This window comes from Taeniopygia guttata, chromosome 37 (assembly GCF_048771995.1).
Source record: "Taeniopygia guttata chromosome 37, bTaeGut7.mat, whole genome shotgun sequence".
In the NCBI taxonomy this organism is placed as follows: Eukaryota; Metazoa; Chordata; class Aves; order Passeriformes; family Estrildidae; genus Taeniopygia; species Taeniopygia guttata.
Window position 1 is genome coordinate 180,121 of NC_133062.1, and position 23,291 is coordinate 203,411.

The 23,291-nt window shown below is 55.5% G+C and overlaps 3 protein-coding genes across 7 annotated transcripts; 1 reads left to right on the forward strand and 2 right to left on the reverse strand.

Moving 5' to 3' along the window:
- On the forward strand, nucleotides 1-4,389 carry RCVRN (recoverin). Of its 2 annotated transcripts, XM_072921485.1 has the most exons (4): nucleotides 1-429; nucleotides 1,149-1,181; nucleotides 2,871-2,982; nucleotides 4,199-4,389. In XM_072921485.1, the coding sequence occupies exons 1-4, from the start codon at nucleotides 82-84 to the stop codon at nucleotides 4,282-4,284; spliced, it is 579 nt and encodes a 192-aa protein (XP_072777586.1). In that variant the 5' UTR covers nucleotides 1-81; the 3' UTR covers nucleotides 4,285-4,389. The 2 variants fall into 2 exon arrangements, with proteins under 2 accessions (XP_072777586.1, XP_072777587.1); XM_072921486.1 differs by lacking the exon at nucleotides 1,149-1,181 and having other exon boundaries at nucleotides 1-462.
- A 933-nt stretch (nucleotides 4,390-5,322) lies between these two features.
- Nucleotides 5,323-14,373, reverse strand: RPL18 (ribosomal protein L18). 4 transcript variants are annotated; one of them, XM_041713037.2, is made up of 7 exons: nucleotides 14,110-14,373; nucleotides 13,874-13,960; nucleotides 12,028-12,135; nucleotides 10,041-10,139; nucleotides 8,619-8,742; nucleotides 7,189-7,258; nucleotides 5,323-5,453 (listed from the first exon to the last, which is right to left on the reverse strand). In XM_041713037.2, exons 1-7 carry the CDS (start codon nucleotides 14,110-14,112, stop codon nucleotides 5,378-5,380), a joined length of 567 nt encoding a protein of 188 aa, XP_041568971.1. In that variant the 5' UTR covers nucleotides 14,113-14,373; the 3' UTR covers nucleotides 5,323-5,377. The 4 variants fall into 4 exon arrangements, with proteins under 4 accessions (XP_041568971.1, XP_072777674.1, XP_072777675.1 ...); XM_072921573.1 differs by lacking the exon at nucleotides 14,110-14,373 and adding an exon at nucleotides 14,077-14,080 and having other exon boundaries at nucleotides 13,874-13,961; XM_072921574.1 differs by lacking the exon at nucleotides 12,028-12,135 and having other exon boundaries at nucleotides 14,110-14,322.
- A 2,944-nt stretch (nucleotides 14,374-17,317) lies between these two features.
- Nucleotides 17,318-23,226, reverse strand: DBP (D-box binding PAR bZIP transcription factor). The gene is made up of 6 exons (XM_072921436.1): nucleotides 23,172-23,226; nucleotides 22,573-22,699; nucleotides 20,215-20,372; nucleotides 18,810-18,994; nucleotides 18,617-18,640; nucleotides 17,318-17,555 (listed from the first exon to the last, which is right to left on the reverse strand). Exons 1-6 carry the CDS (start codon nucleotides 23,224-23,226, stop codon nucleotides 17,340-17,342), a joined length of 765 nt encoding a protein of 254 aa, XP_072777537.1. The 3' UTR covers nucleotides 17,318-17,339.
- Between the last annotated feature and the right edge of the window lie 65 nt (nucleotides 23,227-23,291).

Below are 23,291 nucleotides of genomic sequence, written 5' to 3' on the forward strand. Positions count from 1 at the left end.
CCTTCCTCATCATTCTCTCTCTCCCTGCCAGGCTCTTCCTCCTCCTCCTCCTCCTCCTCCTCCTCCTGCCCCCACGCCGCCATGGGGAACGCCAGGAGCGGGGCGCTGTCCAAGGAGGTTCTGGAGGAGCTGAAGACGAGCACGCGCTACTCGGAGGAGGAGCTGTGCCGGTGGTACGAGAGTTTCCAGCGGCAGTGCCCCGACGGCCGCATCAGCCGCGCCGAGTTCGAGAAGATCTACGGCACCTTCTTCCCCAACTCGGACCCGCAGGGCTACGCCCGCCACGTCTTCCGCAGCTTCGACACCAACGACGACGGCACGCTGGACTTCCGGGAGTACATCATCGCGCTGCACCTCACCTCCTCGGGCAGGACCCACCTGAAGCTGGAGTGGGCCTTCTCCCTGTTCGACGTGGACCGCAACGGCGAGGTCAGCAAGGGCGAGGTGCTGGAGATCATCACGGTGAGGAACAACGGGGTTTGGGGTGGGAAATGTGGGGTTTGGGAATGGGAAATGTGGGGTTTGGGGCTTGGGAATGGCGAGGTCAGCAAGGGCGAGGTGCTGGAGATCATCACGGTGAGGAACAACGGGGTTTGGGGTGGGAAATGTGGGGTTTGGGATGGGAAATGTGGGGTTTGGGGTTCGGGAACGGCGAGGTCAGCAAGGGCGAGGTGCTGGAGATCATCACGGTGAGGAAATTCGGGAATTGCAATCGGAAATCCGGGATTTGGGGTGGAAAATTCGGGATGGGAAATGTGGGGTTTGGGAATGGGAAATCCCGGAATTGGGGTGGAAAATTCAGGATTTGGGGTTTGGGAATGGGAAATGTGGGATTTGGGATTCAGGAACGGCGAGGTCAGCAAGGGCGAGGTGCTGGAGATCATCACGGTGAGGAAAATAGGGGTTTGGGGTGGGAAATGTGGGGTTTGGGATGGAAAATCTGGGATTTGGGAATGGGAAATGTGGGGTTTGGGGTTTGGGAACGGCAAGGTCAGCAAGGGCGAGGTGCTGGAGATCATCACGGTGAGATGTGGGAATTGGGATGGATTTGGGGTTTGGGAATTGGAAATGTGGGGTTTGGGGTGGGAAATTCGGGATTTGGGGATGTGGAATGGGAAATGTGGGGTTTGGGGTTCAGGAACAGCAAGGTCAGCAAGGGCGAGGTGCTCGAGATCATCACGGTGAGGAGAATCGGGAATTGGGGTGGGAAATGTGGGGTTTGGGGTGGGAAATGTGGGGTTTGGGAATGGGAAATCCCGGAATTGGGGTGGAAAATCTGGGATTTGGGGTTTGGGAATGTCTAATGTGGGATTTGGGCTTTGGGAACGGTGAGGTCAGCAAGGGCGAGGTGCTGGAGATCATCACGGTGAGAAAATTCGGGGTTTGGGGGGGAAAATCTGGGATTTGGGGTTTGGGAATGTCTAAAGTGGGGTTTGGGGGTCGGGAACGGCGAGGTCAGCAAGGGCGAGGTGCTGGAGATCATCACGGTGAGGAGAATTGGGAATTGGGATCGGAAATCCGGGATTTGGGATGGATTTGGGGTTTGGGAATGGGAAATGTGGGGTTTGGGACATTCGGGATTTGGGATGACGGGAATGGCTCATCCCCAGAGGAAATTTGGGATTTGGGATATTTGAGATTTGGGGTATTGGATATTCGGGATTTGAGATGTTTGGGGTTTGGGATATTCAGGATTGGCTCATCCCCAGAGGAAATTTGGGATTTGGAGTTTGGGATATTCAGGATTTGAGGTTTGGGATATTCGTGATTTGGGGTTTTTGGGGTTTGGGATATTCGGGATTTGGGATATTTGGGATATTCAGGATTTGGGGTTTGGGATATTTGGGGTTTGGGACATTTGGGATATTCAGAATTTGGGATATTTGGGGTTTGGGATATTCGGGATTTGGGACATTTGGGGTTTGGGATATTCAGGATTGGCTGAATTCCCATGAGGAAATTTGGGGTCCCTTCCCGGGGGCTCCCCCGGATCCGGGAATTCCCTCCGGGACTGGGGGAGGGGCTCTGACCCCCCCCCCGCCCCTCCTCCCCCCCCCCCCCGGCTCTCCCCTCCCCCTCGGCCCCAATTACCGCGGGGTGGGGGAGGGGCGCTAATTGGCTTTGCCCCTCCCCCCCCCGCCCTGATCCCGGATTTTCGATCCCCGATGGAAAAAAACCCGGGGGGGGGAGGGGCGCGATAACCGGGTGGGGGGGGGGAGGGGCGGCTCAGTGCCCTCCCCCACCCCCCGGCTGAGCGGGGCCGGTTTTGGGGTCCCCGGAGCTGGTTTGGGGTCCCCAGACCCATTTTGGGGTCCCAGACTCCGATTTTGGGGTCCCTGACCCGATTTTGGGATTTTTTTGGGGTCTGTGACCCCCGACTTTGAGGTATTTTTTGGGGTCCCTGATCCCCGATTTTGGGGTATTTTTGGTTTTTTTTTTGGGGTCTCTCACCCCCGATTTTGGGGTATTTTTTGGGGTCTGTGACCCCCGATTTTGGGTTTTTTTTTGGGGTCCCTGACCCCCGGTTTTGGGGTTTTTTTTGGGGTCTCTGACCCCCGATTTTTGGGTATTTTTGGGGTCTGTGACCCCAGATTTTGGGGTATTTTTGGGGTATTTTTTGGGGTCTGTGACCCCCGATTTTGGGGTATTTTTTGGGGTATTTTTTGGGGTCTCTGACCCCCGATTTTGGGGTATTTTTTGGGGTCCCTGACCCCCGATTTTGGGGTATTTTTTGGGGTCCCTGATCCCCGAATTTGGGGGGTTTTTTTGGGGTCTCTGACCCCCGATTTTGGGGTATTTTTTGGGGTATTTTTTGAGGTATTTTTCGGGGTCCCTGACCCCCGATTTTGGGTTATTTTCGGGGTCCCCAGGCGATTTTCAAGATGATCCCGGCCGAGGAGCAGAAGCTGCTGCCCGAGGACGAGAACAGTCCCCAGAAACGCGCGGACAAACTCTGGGCCTACTTCAACAAGGGCGAGAACGGTGCGCACCCCAAACCCCCAAAATCACCCCCAAAATCACCCTAAACAGCCCCAAAATATCCTCCAAATATCCCCAAAATGTCCCCCGAAAATCACCCTAAACAGCCCCAAAATATCCTCCAAAAATCACACAAAACGTCCCCCCAAAATCACCCCCGGGACCCCCAAAATCACCCCCATAAACCCCCGGGGACCCCCAAAATAACCCCCCAGAAACCCCAAAAATCACCCCCGGGACCCCTAAAATCACCCCCAAAACCCCCAGAAAGAACCCCCAAAATCCCCCCCCCCCAGGGCCTCCAAAAATAACACCCAGGGACCCCCAAAATCACCCCCCAAAACCCCCCGGGACCCCCAAAAAATAACACCCAGAAACCCCCAAAAAATAACACCCCGGGCCCCCCAAAATTACCCCCCAAAACCCCCCGGGATCCCCAAAATTCACCCCCCGGGAACCCCAAAATCCCCCCCCCCAGGGCCTCCAAAAATGACACTCAGGGACCCCCAAAAAATAACAGCCAGGGACCCCTAAAATAACCCCCCGGGACCCCCAAAATCACCCCAAAAAACCCCCCGGGACCCCCAAAATCACCCCCCGGGACCCCCAAAAAATAACAGCCAGGGACCCCAAAATCACCCCCCAAAATCAGCCCCAGAAACCCCCTGGGACCCCCAAAAAATAACACCCAGGGACCCCCAAAATCCCCCCCCCGGGACCCCCAAAATTCACCCCCCAGTATCCCCCAAAATCGCCCCCAGAAACCGCCCAGGACCCCCAAAAAATAACACCCAGGGACCCCCGAAATCACCCCAAAAAACCCCCCGGGACCCCCGTTAAATCACCCCCCTGGGACCCCCAAAAAATCCCCCCCCGGGACCCCCAAAATTCACCCCCCCAGGACCCCAAAAATCACCCTCCAACCAACCCAAAACACCCCGAATTTGCCCCAAAACCCCCCAGAATTTTCCCCAAAACCCCCCAGAATTTACCCCAAATTCCCCTCCCGGATTTTGGGGACCCCTCCCCAAATCCTGAGCCCCCCAAACCACCCCAAAATCCCCCGATTTTGCCCCAAAACCACCTCAAAAATCCCTCAAATTTGCCCCAAAACCCCCGGAATTTGCCCCAAATCCCGCCCCGTGTTTAGGGGACCCCCGGATTTTGGGGACCCCCCCCCGGATTTTGGGGACCCCTCCCCAATTTTTGCCCCCCCCAGACAAGATCGCCGAGGGGGAGTTCATCGAGGGAGTGATGAAGAACGACGCCATCATGCGCCTGATCCAGTACGAGCCCAAAAAATGAGCCCAAACCCCCAAAAAAACCCAAAAAACCCAAAATTCACCAAAATCCCCAAAGCCCGGAGGGGCCGGGCAGGGGGGGAGGGGCAATAAAGAGAATTTCCCCCAAAAATGCCGTGTTTGGGTGGGTTTTTGGGGGTTTTTAGGGTTCTTTTTTTGGGGTTTTTCACAGGTTTGGTTTTGGGGTTTTTTGGGTTTCTTTTGGGGTTTTTTGTGTTTTTTTTTCTTGGGTTATTCAGGCGTATTTTTTTGTTTTTCAGGTATTTTTTTGGGGTTTTTTTAGGGTGGGTTTCAGGGCTTTTTTTTTGGTGGTTACTTGGGGTGTTTTTTGGGGGATTTTCAGGGGATTTTTTGGTGGCTTTTTTCAGTTTGTTTTTTTTTTGTTTTTTAAGGTTTTTTGGAGGTTTTTTATTGGGTTTTTCAGAGGTTCTTTTTGTTTCTTTGCCAGGATTTTTTGGAGTTTTTCAGGGATTTTTTTTGTGGTTTTTTTTTTGGGTTTTTCAGAAAATTTTTTTGTTTGTTTTTCAGAATTTTTTTTGAGTTTTTTTTTTGAGTTTTTCAGGGATTTTTTGGTGTTTTTTTGGTGTTTTTTTTTGGTTTTTCAGTTTTTTTTTTGTTTATTTGTTTTTCAGGATTTTTTTTGAGTTTTTCAGGGATTTTTTTGGTGGGTTTTTTATTGGGTTTTTCAGAGGTTTTTTCTGTTTGTTTTTCAGGATTTTTTTTTAGTTTCTCAGGGATTTTTGGTGGGTTTTTAGGGGTTTTTTTTGGTTTTTCAAAGGGTTTTTTTTTTGTTTGTTTTTCAGGAATTTTTTTGAGTTTTTCAGGGATTTTTGGTGGGTTTTTTAAATTTTTTTTTTTGTTTGTTTTTCAGTATTTTTTTGAGTTTTTCAGGGATTTTTTTGGTGGTTTTTTTTTGGGTTTTTCAGAGATTTTTTAAATTTGTTTTTCAGGATTTTTTTTGACTTTTTCAGTGATATTTTTGGTGTTTTTTTTGGTGTTTTTTTTTGTGTTTTTCAGTATTTTAGAGTCACGGAGGCGGGCGGGAGTTCTGGGGGCTCCTCCTGCCCCCGTTTATTGTCCCGTTTTGGGGAGGGGGCTCAGTTCTTGTAGCCCCGACTGGCGCGGCGGCCGCGCGCCCGCTCGAACTTCGGCCCCTTGGAGCGCACGTAGGGCCTGGGAGAGAGGGAAGGACCAAAATCACCACAAATGGCCCCAAAATCACCCTAAACAGCCCCAAAATATCCCCAAAATGTCCCCCTAAAATTACCCCAAATATCCCCAAAATATCCCCCCAAAATCACCCCAAATATCCCCAAAATGTGCCCCTAAAATTACCCAAAACATCCTCCAAATATCCCCCAAATATCCCCAAAATGTCCTCCCAAAATCACCCCAAATATCCCCAAAATGTGCCCCTAAAATTACCCAAAACATCCTCCAAATATCCCCCAAATATCCCCAAAATGTCCTCCCAAAATCACCCCAAATATCCCCAAAATGTGCCCCCAAAATCACCACAAATGGCCCCAAAATGTGCCCCCAAAATTACCCTAAACAGCCCCAAAATGTGCCCCCAAAATTACCCTAAACAGCCCCAAAATATCCCCCCAAAATGTCCCCCCAAAATCACCCCAAATGGCCCCAAAATGTGCCCCCAAAATTACCCCAAATATCCCCAAAACATCCCCCCAAAATCACCACAAATGGCCCCAAAATGTACCCCCAAAATCACCCCAAAATCACCACAAATGGCCCCAAAATATCCTCCAAATATCCCCCCAAAATCACCCCAAATGGCCCCAAAATGTGCCCCTAAAATTACCCCAAATATCCCCAAAATGTGCCCCTAAAATTACCCAAAACATCCTCCAAATATCCCCAAAATATCCCCCAAATATCCCCAAAATATCCTCCAAAATCACCCCAAATATCCCCAAAATGTGCCCCCAAAATATCCCCAAATATCCCCAAAATGTGCCCCCAAAATTACCCAAAACATCCCCCAAATATCCCCCAAATATCTCCAAAATGTCCCCCCAAAATCACCCCTAATATCCCCAAAATGTGCCCCAAAATGTCCCCCCAAAATCACCCCAAATGGCCCCAAAATGTGCCCCTAAAATTACCCAAATGGCCCCAAAATATCCTCCAAATATCCCCAAAATGTCCCCCCAAAATCACTCCAAATATCCCCAAAACGTGCCCCCAAAATCACCACAAATGGCCCCAAAATGTCTCCCCCAAAATCACCCTAAACAGCCCCAAAATATCCTCCAAACATCCCCAAAACATCCCCCCAAAATCACCCCAAATGTCCCCAAAATATCCTCCAAAAATCACATAAAACGTTCCCCAAATAGCCCCTAAATATTCGCCAAAAATCACACAAAATGTCCCCAAAATGTCCTCCCAAATATCCCCAAAACATTCCCCAAATAACCCCCAAAAATCACACAAAATGTACCCCCAAAATCACCCTAAACAGCCCCAAAATATCCCCCCAAAATCACCCCAAATGTCCTCCAAATATCCCCAAAATATCCCCAAAAATGTCCCCCCAAAATCACCCTAAACAGCCCCAAAATATCCTCCAAAAATCACACAAAATGTCCCCCCAAAAATCACCCCAAATGGCCCCAAAATATCCCCAAAACATTCCCCCAAAATCACCCTAAACAGCCCCAAAATATCCCCCCAAAATCACCCCAAATGTCCTCCAAATATCCCCAAAATATCCCCAAAATGTCCCCCCAAAATCACCCCAAACAGCCCCAAAATATCCTCCAAATATCCCCAAAATGTCCCCCCCAAAAAACGCCAAAATCCCCCAATTCCAGCCCAAAACGCCCCAAATCCTCCTAAATTCCCCAAAAAGCCCCAAATTGCCCCAAATCGCCCCAAATCTCACTTGGTGTGGCTGTGGGGGGTCCCCGGCGCTTTCCCGAAATGCCGGAAAACCTCCCGGGCCTTGCGGGGGCCTGGAGAGAGCGGGAATTTGGGGTGAAAAACGGGGATTTTGGGAAAAACGGGGTTTGGGGTGAAAAATGGGGATTTTGGGAAAAATGGGGTTTGGGGTGAAAAATGGGGATTTTGGGAAAAACGGGGTTTGGGGGGAAAAATGGGGGTTTTGGGGAAAATGGGGTTTGGGGTGAAAAATGGGGATTTTGGGGAAAATGGGGTTTGGGGTGAAAAATGGGGTTTGGGGTGAAAAATGGGGGTTTTGGGAAAAATGGGGTTTGGGGTAAAAAATGGGGGTTTTGGGAAAAACGGGGTTTGGGGTGGGAATTGGGGGGTTTGGGAAAAATGGGGTTTGGGGTGAAAAACGGGGATTTTGGGAAAAATGGGGTTTGGGGTAAAAAATGGGGGTTTTGGGAAAAATGGGGTTTGGGGTGAAAAATGGGGGTTTTGGGAAAAATGGGGTTTGGGGTAAAAAATGGGGAATTTGGGAAAAATGGGGTTTGGGGTGAAAAATGGGGGTTTTGGGAAAAACGGGGTTTGGGGTGAAAAATGGGGGTTTTGGGAAAAATGGGGTTTGGGTAAAAACAAATGGGTTTGGGGTGAGAAATGGGGATTTGGGGAAAAATGGGGTTTGGGGTAAAAAATGGGGGTTTTGGGAAAAATGGGGTTTGGGGTAAAAAACGGTGATTTTGGGGTAAAAAATGGAGGTTTTTGGTAAAAGCAATGGTGCTTGGGGAGAGAAATAGGGTTGTGGGGTGAAAAATGGGGATTTTGGGTAAAAACGAACGGATTTGGGGTGAGAAAGGGGTTTGGGTAAAAATGGGATTTTGGGTAAAAACAAAAGGGGATTTTGGGCATAAAAACAAATGGAGTTTGGGTAAAAAATGGGGATTTTAGGTAAAAATGGGGATTTTGGGTAGAAATGGGGATTTTTGGTAAAAAATGGGGATTTGGGGTAAAAAGAAATGGGGTTTGGGGTGAGAAATGGGGATTTTTGGGGTGAAAAGGGGAATTTGGGTAAATACAAACAGGGATTGTGAGTAAAAACAGGATTTGGAGGGGGAAAATGGGACATTTTGGGGTGATTTTGGGGGTTTTTGGGATCGGGGTTATTTTGGGTTATTTTGGGCTATTTTCACCGGGATTTTTGGGGATTTTTGGGGAATTTCGGATATTTGGGGAGGGGTCTCGGCCCACCTGAGAGCAGCACGGTGCCCTTGCCCTTGGGGGAGGCCATGGGGGGTGATCTGGGGCTATTTTGGGGTTATTTTGGGGATTTTTGGGATCGGGGTTATTTTGGGCTAATTTCACCGGGATTTTTGGGGATTTTTTGGGGATTTTTTGGGTTTTTTGGGAATTTGGGGAGGGGTCTCGGCCCACCTGAGAGCAGCACGGTGCCCTTGCCCTTGGGGGAGGCCATGGCCAGCTGGTCGAAGGTCAGGATGGAGCCCCCGGCCCGCAGGATCCGCGTCCGAGCCCCGCGCGTCACCCTGAGGGCGCAGACCTGCGACCCCAAAACCGCCCCAATTTCACCCAAAAACAGCCCCAAAACCGCCCCGATTTCACCCAAAAACACCCCCAGAAACATCCCTAAAACCGCCCGGAATCCACCCAAAAACAGCCCCAGGAACATCCCCAAAACCGCCCCGATTTCACCCAAAAACAGCCCCAGGAACATCCCCAAAATCACCCCAAATCCACCCAAAAACAGCCCCAGGAACATCCCCAAAACCACCCGGATTTCACCCAAAAACAGCCCCAGAAACATCCCCAAAACCGCCCAGAATCCACCCAAAAACAGCCCCAGGAACATCCCCAAAACCGCCCCGATTTCACCCAAAAACACCCCCAGGAACATCCCCAAAATCACCCAAAATCCACCCAAAAACAGCCCCAGGAAAACCCCAAAAATAACCCCAGAAACATCCCAAAAACCCAAAAACACCCCCAGAAACACCCCCAAAACCACCCAAAAAACACCTCCAGAAAAACCCCAAAAATACCCCCATAAACAACCCAAAATGACCCAAAAACTCCCCCAGGAAAACCCCCAAAACCACCCAAAATCCACCCAAAAACACCTCCAGGAAAACACCAAAAATACCCCCAGAAACACCCCAAAACCACCCAAAATCCACCCAAAAACACCCCCAGGAAAACACCAAAAGCCATCCCTAAAACACCCCAAAATCTCCCCAAAAACACCTCCAGGAAAAACCCAAAAATGCCCCCAGGAACATCCCAAAATCATCCCCAAAAACACCCCAAAAACCGCCCAGAATCCACCCAAAACCACCCCCGGGAAAACACCAAAAAATATACCCAAAAATATCCCAAAATAACCCAAAAACTCCCCCAAGAAAACACAAAAAAATACACCCAGAAACATCCCAAAATGACCCAAAAACACCCCCAGGAAAAGCCCAAAACACCCCAAAATCACCCCAAAAACCAAATTCCCCCAAACAACGGATTTCCCCACCAAACTCCCCAAATTTCCTCCCCAAAATCCCAGATTTTCCCCCCAAACTCCCGAATTTTCCCCCGAACTCCCGGATTTCTCCCAGAATTCCCATATTTTCCCCAAAATCTTGGATTTCCCCCCCAAAAATCCCAGATTTCCCCCCAAAATCCCAGATTTTCCCCCAAAAATCCCAGATTTTCTCCCAAAATCCCAGATTTCCCCCCAAACTCCCGAATTTTCCTCCAAACTCCCGGATTTCCCCCCAAAACCCGCGGGTTTCCCCCCGAGTCTCCTCGAATTCCCGGATTTTCCCGAAATCCCCGGATTTCACCCCAAACCTTGAGCTTGGGCACGTCCTGGATGCGAACGTCGTCGGTGACGGTTCCGACCACCACGGCCGTGCTGCCGGCGCGGCCCGGCTTGCGCATCATGCGGATCTGGGCCAAAATCCCGGGAATTCACCCCAAAAATCCACCAGGGATCCCCAGAACTCCTCCCGGGAAAATCCCCCCAAAATCCCCCCAAAAATCCGCGGGAAATAGTCCCAAAAATCCTGAGAATTCACCCCAAAAATCCATCAGGAACCCCCAAAAACACCTCACGGGAAAATCCCCCCGAAAAATCGGCCCAAAAATCCCGGGAATTCACCTCAAAAATCCTGGGAATTCACCCCAAAAATCCACCAGGGATTCCCAAAAACTCCTCACGGGAAAATCCCCCCGAAAAATCCCCCCAAAAACCCCGGGAATTCGTCCCAAAAATCCCGGGAATTCACCCCAAAAATCCACCAGGAATCCCCAGAACACCTCACGGGAAAATCCCCCAAAAATCCCCCAAAAAATCCATGGGAAATAGCCCCAAAAATCCCGGGAATTCACCCCAAAAATTCATCAGGGATCCCCAGAACTCCTCATGGGAAAATCCCCCTAAAAAATCCCGGGAATTCACCCCAAAAATCCACCAGGGATCCCCAGAACTCCTCACGGGAAAATCCCCCCGAAAAATCGCCCCAAAAATCCCGAGAATTCACCCCAAAAATCCACCAGGAATCCCCAAAACACCTCACGAGAAAATCCCCCAAAATCCCCCAAAAAATTCACGGGAAATGGTCCCAAAAATCCCGGGAATTCACCCCAAAAATCTGGGAAATCGCCCCAAAACTCCGTCAGGAATCCTAAAAACTGCACGGGAAATTTTTTTTGGGGATATTTTGGGGTGAATTCGGGGGATTTTGGGGCTCACCAAACGGGACAAAGCCAGCGGGGGCTGGGGGATATTGGGGTGGTTTTGGGGCTGTTTTTGGGGTGAATTCGGGGGATTTTGGGGCTCACCAGGCGGGACAGCGCCAGCGGGGGGCGGGGGATATTGGGGTGGTTTTGGGGCTGTTTTTGGGGTAATTTCGGGGGATTTTGGGGCTCACCAGGCGGGAGCTCCGGGGAATATTTTGGGTTATATTTTGAGAATATTTTGGGGTAAATTCGGGGGATTTTGGGGCTCACCAAACGGGACAAAGCCAGCGGGGGCCGGGGGATATTGGGGGACATTTTGGGGTGAATTCGGGGGATTTTGGGGCTCACCAGGCGGGACAAAGCCAGCGGGGGCCGGGGGATATTGGGGCGGTTTTGGGGGATATTTTGGGGTAAATTTGGGGGATTTTGGGGCTCACCAAACGGGACAGCGCCAGCGGGGGCCGGGGGATATTGGGGGACATTTTGGGGTGAATTCGGGGGATTTTGGGGCTCACCAGGCGGGACAAAGCCAGCGGGGGCCGGGGGATATTGGGGGACATTTTGGGGTGAATTCGGGGGATTTTGGGGCTCACCAGGCAGCAGCTCCAGGGGATATTTTGGGTTATATTTTGAGAATATTTTGGGGTGAATTCGGGGGATTTTGGGGCTCACCAGGCGGGACAAAGCCAGCGGGGGCAGAGGGATATTGGGGTGGTTTTGGGGGATATTTTGGGGTAAATTTGGGGGATTTTGGGGCTCACCAGGCGGGACAAAGCCAGCGGGGGCCGGGGGATGTTGGGGCGGTTTTGGGGCTGTTTTTGGGGTAAATTTGGGGGATTTTGGGGCTCACCAGGCGGGAGCTCCGGGGGATATTTTGGGTTACATTTTGAGAATATTTTGGGGTAAATTCGGGGGATTTTGGGGCTCACCAGGCGGGACAGCGCCAGCGGGGGCCGGGGGATACTGGGGGATATTTTGGGGTGAATTCGGGGGATTTTGGGGCTCACCCGGCGGGACAAAGCCAGCGGGGGCCGGGGGATATTGGGGTGGTTTTGGGGCTGTTTTTGGGGTAAATTCGGGGGATTTTGGGGCTCACCAGGCGGGACAAAGCCAGCGGGGGGCGGTTGGAGCGGCTCATGAAGAGGCGTTTGAGCACAACGCGGTTGAACGGAGCGTTGGTGCGGCGGGCGAGGAACCGGTACAGCTGAAATGGGGCAAATCCGCGTGAAATCGGGAAAAACCGGGCGGAAATGGGAAAAAACGGGGTAAAAATGGGGAAAAACGGGGAAAAACGGGGGGGAAATGGGGAAAAACGGGGTAAAAATGGGGAAAAACGGGGGGGAAATGGGGAAAAACGGGGGGGAAATGGGGAAGAAACAGGAAAACTCGGGAATAACGGGGAAAACAGGGAAGCCAGGAAAAATCGGGTGAAAATCAGGAAAAACCGCGGGAAATTGAGAAAAAACGGAGAAATTAGGAAAAACCGGGACAAATCGGGAAAAAACGGGGGGAAAACGGGAGAAAATCGGGAAAACCCCAGGGAAACACGGAAAAAATAAGAGAAATTGAGGAAAACAGGAAAAATTCGGGAAACCCGGGGAAAAACCGGGGGAAATCGGGAAAAATCAGGAAAAACGGGGCGAAGAATGGGGAAAAACGGGGCGAAAATGGGAAAAACGGGGTAAAACGGGGGGGAAATGGGGAAAAATCAGGAAAAACTGAGGAATAACGGGGAAAACTGAGGGAAATCAGGGAAGACAGGAAAAATCGGGTGAAAATCAGGAAAAACGGCGGGAAATTGAGATAAACCGGGGAAATTAGGAAAAACTGGGAAAATTGGGGGAAAAACGGGAGGAAATCGGGAAAACTCCGGGGAAAGTCGGGGGAAAACCATGAGAAATTGAGGAAAACAGGAAAAATTCGGGGAACCCGGGGAAAAACGGGAAAAATCAGGAAAAACGGGGGGCAGAATGGGAAAAAACGCGTCGGAAATGGGAAAAACGGGGTAAAACGGGGGGGAAATGGGGAAAAAACAGGAAAAACTGAGGAATAACGGGGAAAACTGAGGGAAATCAGGAAAATACAGGAAAAATCGGGTGAAAATCAGGAAAAACGGCGGGAAATTGAGAAAAAACGGGGAAATTTGGAAAAACTGGGAAAAGTCGGGAAAAACTGGGAGAAAATCGGGAAAACCCCGGGGAAACGGGGAAAAACCGGGGGAAATCAGGAAAAATAAGGAAAATCTGTGGAAAACCGGGGAAAAATCGAGGGAGACCGGGAAAATCCGACGGAAATCGGGGAAAATTGGGAGAAACCGGAAAAAATCGAGGAAAATAGAAAAAAAAAATTGGGGAAACTCGGGGAAAAACCAGGAAAAACTGAGAAAAGCAGGAAAAGTTCAGGAAAACCGGGGAAAAAACAGGAAAAACGGGTGGAAATCGGGAAAAACGGGTGAAAATTGGGGAAAACTGGGAAAAACCGGGGAAGACCGGGATAAACGAGGGGAAATTGGGGAAAAACCGGGGAAAACCGGGGGAGACCGGGTTAAACGAGGGAAAATTGGGGAAAACCGGGGGAAATCGGGGGAAAACCGGGGGAAATTGGAGAAAACCGGGAAAAACCGGGGGAGAGCAGGATAAACGAGGGAAAATTGGGGAAAATTGGGGGAAAACCGGGGGAAATCGGGAAAAACCGGTGAGAACCGATGGAAACCGGGAGGGCCCGGGGGGAACCGAAGGGAACCGGGGCCGGGCACGGGAAGAACCGGGAGGGCCCGGGGGGAACCGGGAGGGCCCGGGGGGAACCGGAGGGAACCGGAGAGAACCGGGGGGAACCGGAGAGAACCGGGGGGAACCGGAGAGAACCGGGGGGAACCGGGCCCGGTCCCGGGGGCGCCGCAGACCCGAACCGGCCCCGGTACCGGCAGAACCGGCCCACCGCACCTTGACCAGCAGCCGCAGGTAGATGTCCTGACTCTTGGGCTCCTTCCGCCGCACCTTGCGGTCCTTGTCGTGCCGGATGTCGATGCCCTGCGGCGACACCGGGCCCGCTCACGCCGCGCCATCCGCGCCGCCCGCGCCCTCCCGGGCTTCCCCCGCGCCTCCCCGCGCCCTCCCGGGCCCTCCCCGGTCCCTCCCGGCCGCGGATGGCGGCGGATGCGGAGCGCGGCCGGACCCACCATGGCGGCGGCGCTGCTGAGGGAGGCGGCGGCGGCGCGCGCGGGGGGTTATGGGAGAGCGCCGCCGCTCCCGGAACTTCCGGCGGGGCCGCTCCTTCCGCTCCGCTCCCCGCGCTCTATGGCGCTGGAGGACCGAGGCGTTCCGGCCCCGCCGGGGCGTTAATGAGCGGCGGTAATTAGCGGGAGGGGAAGGCGAGCGCGCGGCGGAATTAGCGCCGTGAACCGGGGCGGCGAAACGTGGCGAAACGCGGCGATTCCCCCGGCGAACCGGCCTCGCCCTCAGTCGCGCTGCCGCACTAAAGATGGCGCCGCCGCGGCTTCGCCCTCCGTTGATCCCAACGGCGGCGCCGCCCGGAACAAAGATGGCGGAGGCCGCGCGGCCTCCCATTGGCTGCGCGCCGGGGAGCGGCGGCTCGTGATTGGCTGGGAGGGCGAGGGGCGGGGAAAGCTTCGGGGTCAGGGGTCAGCGCGGGGAAACTGAGGCATGGGGGGGACACGGGGACCCCCAAGGACCCAAATTTGGGGATTTTTGGGGGGTCCCGACGGGAATTTGGGGCCTCCGGGGGGGGTTTGAGGACTCCCGGGGGGGTTTTGGGGGTCCTGGGGAGATTTTTGGGGACCCCCGGGGGGTTTTGGGGACCCTCGGGGGATTTTTGGGGGTCCTGAAGGGATTTTTGGGGACCCCCGGGGGGGTTTTGGGGACCCCCGGTGGATTTTTGGGGGTCCTGGGGGGATTTTTGGGGACCCCCGGGGGGGTTTTGGGGACCCTCTCCCCCTTCTCTTTTTGGGGTGGGGTCTCAGAGCCCCCCTCCCCCCTCCCAGCGCTCCCAATTCCGGGTTTTTGGGGTTTTTTTTGCTGTTTTTTATTTTAATTCTGTACAAAACCCCCTCCCCCCCCCAAAATCCCTCGTGCTGGGGGGGGGGGAGGGGCAGTAAAGTGGTCAAAGTGCGGTGGGGGGAGGGGAGGGGGAGATTTTTGGGGAGGGGGAGGGGTGGCGCGGGTGCCCCTCCCCCCGCCCCAGTAACGCTACTGGCCTGAACTGGGAACGGTCCCTGGGGGTGGGGGAGGGGAGGGGGGAGGGGAGACCCCCGGGACCCCCCCCCAAATTTGTGCTTTGGTCCAGCCCGGGGGGGGCTGGGAATAAATAGGAGGGGGGGGAGGGGAGGGGGGGGTTTGGAGATGGGGGAGGGGCGGGAGGGGGGAGGGGTCTCAGTCCCATCGGATCCCCCGGGGGGGGGGTGGGGGGTGCTGGGTCCGAGTCCCGGTTCTGGATTTCCTCACAGGATCCGGGTGCTGGATCTTGTTCTGGGTCCCGGTTCTGGGTATGGATTTTCTCTTTGGATCCCGGTTCTGGGTCCTGGTGCTGGATCCCGGTTCTGGGTCTGAATTTCCTCATTGGATCCCAGTTCTGGATCTTGTTTTGGGTCTGGATTCCCTCATTGGGTCCTGGTGCTGGGTCCTGGTTCTGGATCTTGTTCTGGGTCGTGGTTCTGGGTCTGGATTTCCTCACAGGATCCCGGTTCTGGGTCCTGGATCTGGTTCTGGATTTCCTCATTGGGTCCCAGTTCTGGGTCTGGATTCCCTCACTGGGTCCTGGTTCTGGATCCTGGTGTTGGTTCTGGATTCCCTCATTGGACCCTGGTTCTGGATCTTGTTCTGGGTCCTGGTTCTGGATCCCGGTTCTGGATTCCCTCATTGGATCCGGGTGCTGGATCCCGGTTCTGGGTCTGGATCCCCTCATTGGATTCCAGTTCTGGATCTTGTTGTGGGTCCTGGTGCTGGAGCCCGGTTCTGGATCTGGATTTCCTCACAGAATCCTGGTTCTGGGACCTGCAGCTGGTTCTGGATCCCATCATTGGATCCCAGTTCTGGATCCTGGTGTCGGTTCTGGATCCCCTTATTGCACCCCAGTTCTGGGTCCCGGTTTTGGATCCCCTCACTGGATCCCCTGACTGGATCCCCGTCCTTGATCCAGGGCCTGGTTCTGGGTCCCGGTGCCAGATCCCAGCTGGGATCCCGGTGCTGGATGAGGTCGGTGATTCCCCGGCCCGGGACTGGTCCTGGATCAGTTCTGGATCCCCTGGGGCAGTTCTGGATCACCTGACTCAGTTCTGGATCCCCTGGGGCTGTTGTGGATTCCCCGGACCAGTTCTGGATCCTCTGGATCAGTCTGGGATCCCCTGGAGCCATCCCAAACCCTTCCAGGTGGATCCCAAACCCCTTCTGGCGGATCCTAAATCCTTCCAGGTGGATCCCAGACTCCTTTAGAGGGATCCTAAACCCCTGGGATGGATCCCAAACCCCTCCAGCCTGACCCCAAACCCCCGGGGCTGACCCCAGACCCCCAAGTTGGGGCCTGAACCCCTCTGGATGGATCCAAAACTTCTCCAGGCTGATCCATAACCCCTCTAGGCTGATCCTAAATCCTTCCAGGTGGATCCCAGAGCCCCGGGTCGGACCTCAAATCCCTCTGGATGGATCCAAAACCTCTCAAGACGGATCCCAAACCCCCGGGTCAGACCCCAGACCCCTCCAGGCTGACCCCAAACCCCCGGGACTGACCCTAAATCCCCCAGGTCAGACCCCAGACCCCTCTGGATGGATCCCAGACCCCCAGGGTCAGACCCCAGACCCCAGGTCGGGGCCCAAACCCCTCTGGATGGATCCAAAACTTCTCAAGACGGATCCCAAACCCCTCTGAGCAGATCCCAAACCCCCAGGTCAGACCCCAGAGCCCCGTATCAGGGCCTGGAGCCCCAAGTCGGACCCCAAACCTCCCGGGTCAGACCCCAAACCCCTCTGGGCAGATCCCAAACCCTTCCAGACTGATCCTAAATCCTTCCAGGTGGATCCCAAATCTCTCTAGAGGGATCCCAGACCCCCATATCAGGGCCTGGAGCCCCAAGTCGGACCCCAAACCTCCCGGGTCAGACCCCAGACCCCTCTGGGCAGATCCCAAACTTCTCTGGATGGATCCAAAACCCCTCTGGGCGGACCCCAGACCCCCGTATCAGGGCCTGGAGCCCCAAGTCGGACCCCAAACCCCCCCAGGTCAGACCCCAAACTTCTCTGGGCAGATCCCAAACCTCTCAAGACGGATCCCAGACCCCCGGGTCAGACCCCAGACCCCCGTATCAGGGCCTGGAGCCCCAAGTTGGACCCCAGACCCCCGGGACTGACCCCAAACCCCCCCAGATCAGACCCCAGCCCCCCACACCGCCCCCGTTGCTCAGATCTGTCCGTGGCGCGCCTCGTAGCGCGCCAGGAGGCCGCGGAGGCGCAGGAGGTCGCGGCGCGCGGCCGCCACCTCGACGCGCAGCGCGGCGTTCTCGCGCTCCAGGAACGCCGCCCGCACCGAGATCTGGTTCTCCTTCAGCCGCCGCGCCTCCCGCGAGCGCTGCGCCGCCGCGTTGTTCCGCCAGCGCCGCCGCCAGTACTTCTCGTCCTGTGCAAGGGGGGGACACCGTGGTCGGGGACGGGGGACAGCGGGGACGGGGACAGGGACAGCAAGGTCCCGAAATCCCCAAATTTTGGCCCCAAATCCCCGTATTTTTGGGAATCTTACCCCAAATCCCGGGATTTTCACTAACCCCCACCCCAGATCCCGGGATTTTTGGTTATTCTACCCCAAATCCCCAGATTTTCAGGAATTCTGCCCCGAACCCCCAGGTTTTCAGGAATTTTGCCCCGAATGCTGGGATTTTTGGCGCCAAATCCCCGGATTTTCATTAATCCCACCCCAAATCCCCATATTTTTGGGAATCCCGGGATTTTTGGGAATTCTCTCCTGAATCCTGGGATGTTCGGTAATTCCACCCCCAAATCCCCGTATTTTCGTGAATCCCGCCCCCAAGCCCCAGATTTTCAGGAATTTTGCCCCAAACCCCGGGATTTTCAGGAATTTTGCCCCAAATCCCGTTATTTTCAGGAATTCCGGACTCCCACCTTCTGCTCCTCGGGCACGAGCACCTTCCGGGAATCCCACCCCGAATCCCCGGGATTTTCATCAATCCCCCCCCAAATCCCGGGATTTTCAGGAATTTTGCCCCAAATCCCAGGATTTTTGGGAATCCCAGGATCACACACCTTCTGCTCCTCGGGCACCAGCACCTTCCGGGAATCCCACCCCAAATCCCGGGAATTCCCCCCCAAATCCCGGTATTTTCAGGAATTTTGCCCCAAATCCCGGGATTTTCAGGAATTTTGCCCCAAATCCCGGGATTTTCAGGAATTTTGCCCCAAACCCCGTTATTTTCAGGAATTTTGCCCCAAATCCCGGGATTTTCGGGAATTTTGCCCCAAACCCCAGGATTTTCAGGAATTCTGTGCTCACACACCTTCTGCTCCTCGGGCACGAGCACCTTCCGGGAATCCCACCCCAAATCCCAGAATTTTCATTAATTCCCCCCCCAAACCCCCAGAATTTTCATTAATTCCCCCCAAACCCCAGGATTTTCGGGAATTTTGCCCCAAATCCCGTTATTTTCAGGAATTCCGGCCCCACACCTTCTGCTCCTCGGGCACCAGCACCTTCCGGGAATCCCACCCCAAATCCCCGGGATTTTCATCAATCCCCCCCCAAATCCCGTTATTTTCAGGAATTTTGCCCCGAACCCCGGGATTTTCAGGAATTTTGCCCCAAATCCCGTTATTTTCAGGAATTCCAGCCCCGCACCTTCTGCTCCTCGGGCACCAGAACCTTCCGGGCCTTCCTGCCGAGGGGCTGCGGCCGCAGCTCCTCCTGAGTGAAGCGGAGCCGCCGCGGGTCCAGCGGGGCGGGACCCCCGGGACCCCCCCCGGGACCCCCGGGACCCCCCCCGGGACCCCCCCCGGGCCCCTCCGCCTCGGGGGGCGCCTCCGGGGGGGCGCGGGGGGGGCCGGGGGCTGCGGGGGGAGGGGGGGGTCAGTGATGGGGGAGGGGCGGTCGGCGATATCCCCCCCCCAATTCCTGGTACCCCCCCCCAATTCCTGCTACCCCCTCCCCCAATTCCTGATCTCCCCCCCCCAATTCCTGGTACCCCCCCCCCCCAATTCCTGGTACCCCCCCCCAATTCCTGATCCCCCGTCCCAATCCCCTTTGCCCCCTCCCCAAATTCTGGTGCTGCCCCCCCCCCCAATTCCCGCTCCCACCGTCCAAATCCCGGTCCCATTCCCACCCCAATTCCCTTTGCCCCCTCCCCAATTTCCAGTTCCCCCCCCAATTCCCGCTCCCTTTGTCCCCCTCCCCAAATCTTGGTTCCGTCCCTCCCCCCTCCCCAATTTCCAACCCCCCCCCCCCAATTCTCGTTCCCCCTCCCCAAATCCTGGTTCTGTTCCCTTTGCCCCCTCCCCAATTTGCAATCCTCCCCCCCCAATTCCCGCTCCCCCCTCCCCAATTTCCAATCCCCCCTGCCCCACCATTCCCTTTGCCCCCCTCCCCAAATCCCAGTTCCGTCCCTTCCCCCTCCCCAATTTCCAATTCCCCCCCATTCCCTTTGCCCCCTCCCCAATTCCCACTTCCCCCTCCCCAAATCCCGTTCCCTTTGCCCCCTCCCCAATTCGCGCTCCCCCTCCCCAAATCCCGGTTCCATTCCCACTCCCCCCTCCCCACTTCCTGATCCCCCCTCCCCAATTCCCATTTCACCCCGTTCCCCTTTGCCCCCTCCCCAATTTCTGGTGCCCCCTCCCCCAATTCCTATTCCCTTTGCCCCCTCCCCAATTCCCGGTTCCATTTTCGATCCCCCTCCCCAATTCCCTGTTCCATCCCTCCCCCCCCCCAATTCCCGTTCCCTTTGCCCCCCACCCCATTTCCCGGTTCCATCCTCCCCCAAATTCCCGTTTCCCCCTCCCCAATTGCTGTTCCCCCCTCCCCAATTCCCAGTTCCGTTCCCTTTGCCCCCCTCCCCAATTTCCAACCCCCCCCCAATTTCCATTCCCTTTGCCCCCTCCCCAATTCCCAGTTCCTTTCCCCCCCAATTCCTGGTTCCATCCCCCCTCCCAAATTCCCGTTCCCCCCTCCCCAATTCCCATTCCCTTTGCCCCCTCCCCAATTCCCGGTTCCATTTTCGATCCCCCTCCCCAATTCCCGTTCCCCCCCCCCCGTTTTCAATCCCCCCCCCCATTACCGGGCCTGAGGAGGGTTGGGGGTCCCGGGGGGGGGCTGGGGGGCAGCCCCCCGTGCTCCCTCAGGAACTCGTCCAGATCCACCAACTCCAGCTCGGGACCCCCGCCCGCCCCGGGGGGGCCCCAGGGCCCCGCGCAGCCCCCGCCGGGCTCCTCCATCCTGGGGGTCACAGGGGTCACACAGGGGTCACAGGGGTCACACAGGGGTCACACAGGGGTCACACAGGGGTCACACCCAGGTCACACCGGGACCCCCCGGGAATTTTTTATGGAGGCTGAAATCGCCCCCCGGTGCTGAAACGTCCCAATTTTGGCTCAAAATAATCACAAAAATACCCCAAATATCAGAACTCTGAATGAAATAGACACAAAATAGTCCAAATACCCGAATTCCACCCCAAAAACTCCCCAAATAGCCCAAATATCCCAATTCTGCCCCAAATGACCCCAAATCAGCCCGAATATCTCAATTCTGCCCCAAATCAGTCCAAATATCCCAATTCTACCCCAAATAACCCCAAAACAGCCCAAATACCCAAATTCCACCCCAAAAACTCCCAAAAATAGCCCAAATATCACAATTCTAACCTAAATAACCCCAAATATCTCAATTCTGCCCCAAATAATCCCAAACCAGCCCAAATATCCCAATTCTACCCCAAATAAACCCAAACCAGCCCAAATATCCGAATTCCACCCCAAAAACTCCCAAAAATAGGCCAAATATCCCAATTCTACCCCAAAACAGCCCAAATATCCCAATTCTGCCCCAAAATAACCCCAAAACAGCCCGAATATCCCAATTCTGCCCCAAACAACCCCAAACCCCCCCAAAATATCACAATTCTGAACGAAATAGCCACAAAACAGCCAAAATACCCGAATTCCGCCCCAAAAACTCCCAAAAATAACCCAAATATCCCAATTACACCCCAAATAACCCCAAACCAACCCAAATATCCCAATTCTGCCCCAAAATAACCCCAAATCAGCCCAAATATCTGAATTCCACCCCAAAATAACCCAAATATCCCAATTCTGACCCAAATAACCCCAAACCAACGAAAATATCCGAATTCCACCCCAAAATCCCCTGAAATGCCCCAAGTTCGGCCCAAATAACCCCAAACCAGCCCAAATCCCCCCGAAATGCCCCAATTTCACCCAAAATAAATCCAAGTAACCCCAAAATGCCCCAATTTCACCCAAAATAACCCCAAATCCCCCCGAAATGCCCCAATTCCCTCCCCTAACAACGCAAAATCCTTTCTCTAAAAATACCCCAATTCCTTTCCCTAAAATGCCCCAATTCCACCCAAAATAACTCCAAAAAACCCCAAATTATTCAAATTCCACCCAAAATAACTCCAAAAAACCCCAAAAAATCCCAATTCCACCCAAAATAAGACCAAAACTCTTCCCCCAAAACGCCCCAAACTCCCTCTCAAAAAAAGGCCCCAAATCCCCCCAAAATGCCCCAAAAAGCCCCAAATCCCCCCAAAATCCGCGGCCCCGCCCCCGGCACGTGACCGGGCGGGGTTTGGGGGGGGCGGGGCCGCGCACGTGCCGCGGTCACGTGGGGGGATTCTCCCGCCCCTCCCCCCACGTGCGGCTTCACCTCGAATGACCCCGCGGGGTGGGGGAGGGGCGGCACCGGCACCGGCACCGGGACCGGGGGGAGGGGAAGGGGGGGGAGGGGAAGGGGGGAGGGGGGAAGGGGGAGGTCCCGGTGCCGGTGCCCCTCCCCCACTGCCGGTGCCCCCTCCCCAATTATCGGTCCCCTCCCCCCCCCCCATTCCCGGTACCCGTTCCCGGTGTCCCCCCCCGGTGTCCCCCCCCCCCATTCCCGGTACCTCCCGGTTCCCCCCCCCCATTCCCGGTGTCCCCCTCCCCATTCCCGGTGTCCCTCCCCCCCATTCCCGGTACCTCCCGGTGTCCCCTCCCGGTTCCTCCCCCCCATTCCCGGTTCCTCCCCCCCCTCCCGGTGTCCCCTCCCCCATTCCCGGTTCCTCCCCCCCATTCCCGGTGTCCCTCCCCCGTTCCGGTGTCCCCCCCCCCATTCCCGGTACCTCCCGGTGTCCCCTCCCCATTCCCGGTGCCCCTCCCCCGTTCCGGTGTCCCCCCCCCCATTCCCGGTACCTCCCGGTGTCCCCTCCCGGTTCCTCCCCCCCTCCCGGTGTCTCCCCCCCCATTCCCGGTGCCCCGTTCCGGTTCCCCCCCCCATTCCCGGTACCTCCCGGTTCCCCCCCCCCCCCCATTCCGGTGTCCCCCCCCCCCCATTCCCGTTCTCCCCCCCCCCATTCCCGGTCCCCCCCCCATCCCGTTCTCCCCCCCCCCATCCCCGTTCTCCCCTCCCCCACCTGCTCCGGTCCCGCTCTCTCCGGTCCGATCCCCGCCGCTCCCGTGAGGAGGCGTGGCTTGCCGCCGGCCCCGCCCCCTTTTCACCGCCAGCCAATCCCCGCGCGCTCTCACCGCTCGCCACGCCCCCTTACAACAACAAACCGCGCACGCTGAGCGCCTCCAATTGGTCGGTTCCGGCTCAAGCCACGCCCCCGCGGACAACAAAGCCACGCCCCTGCCCAAATAAGGGAAACGCCCCCTCCTTCCCTGAGGCCACGCCCTCTTTGCTCCGCTCAGCCAATGGCCGCGCTCGGGGGCGTGGCCGCGGTCAGGCGGCGCGGCCATGCGGGGGGGCGTGGCCTGACCTAGATTGGTCCAATAGGGATAGGCGGGAGGGGCGGGGCCTGACCCAGTTTTGGCCAATGGGGGGCGGCGCGCACGCGGGGCCGCACGTGTCGCGCCCTTAAAGGGACCGCGGCGTCACGGTGACGTCACGAAAGCCCCGATTCCTCCCCAAATTGCGCCTTCCTCTCCGGAGCATCCCTGGGGGCGTGTCCAGCTTAGATTCCGCGGCTCTGATTGGTTACGAGCCCCGTTTCCTCCCCCCCTCATAGCCAACAGCGGCCGCCATCTTTGTTGAGGGCGGCCGCCGCCATCTTGTGCGGCGCCGCCATCTTGGCGCGGAGGCGGCGCCGCCGCCATCTTTGATGAGGGCTGTGTGCCCATCCCCCCCACCCCG

Bases quoted from the DNA above. Each gene is read 5' to 3' on its own strand.
- RCVRN (XM_072921486.1), top strand. From the start codon at position 82: ATGGGGAACGCCAGGAGCGGGGCGCTGTCCAAGGAGGTTCTGGAGGAG. The intron at 463-2,870 runs GTGAGGAACAAC...CGGGGTCCCCAG, and splicing joins AGGTGCTGGAGATCATCACG to GCGATTTTCAAGATGATCCC. The intron at 2,983-4,198 runs GTGCGCACCCCA...TGCCCCCCCCAG, and splicing joins CTTCAACAAGGGCGAGAACG to ACAAGATCGCCGAGGGGGAG.
- RPL18 (XM_041713037.2), bottom strand. The intron at 12,136-13,873 runs GTGCGGTGGGCC...GCCCCATTTCAG, and splicing joins ACCTGCGGCTGCTGGTCAAG to CTGTACCGGTTCCTCGCCCG. The intron at 7,259-8,618 runs GTGGGCCGAGAC...CGCTCTCTCCAG, and splicing joins GGGCACCGTGCTGCTCTCAG to GCCCCCGCAAGGCCCGGGAG.
- DBP (XM_072921436.1), bottom strand. From the start codon at position 23,226: ATGGCGGCGCCGCACAAGATGGCGGCGGCCGCCCTCAACAAAGATGGC. The intron at 18,995-20,214 runs GTAATGGGGGGG...CTCCCCCCGCAG, and splicing joins CCCAACCCTCCTCAGGCCCG to CCCCCGGCCCCCCCCGCGCC. The intron at 17,556-18,616 runs GTGTGGGGCCGG...CCCCTTGCACAG, and splicing joins TGGTGCCCGAGGAGCAGAAG to GACGAGAAGTACTGGCGGCG.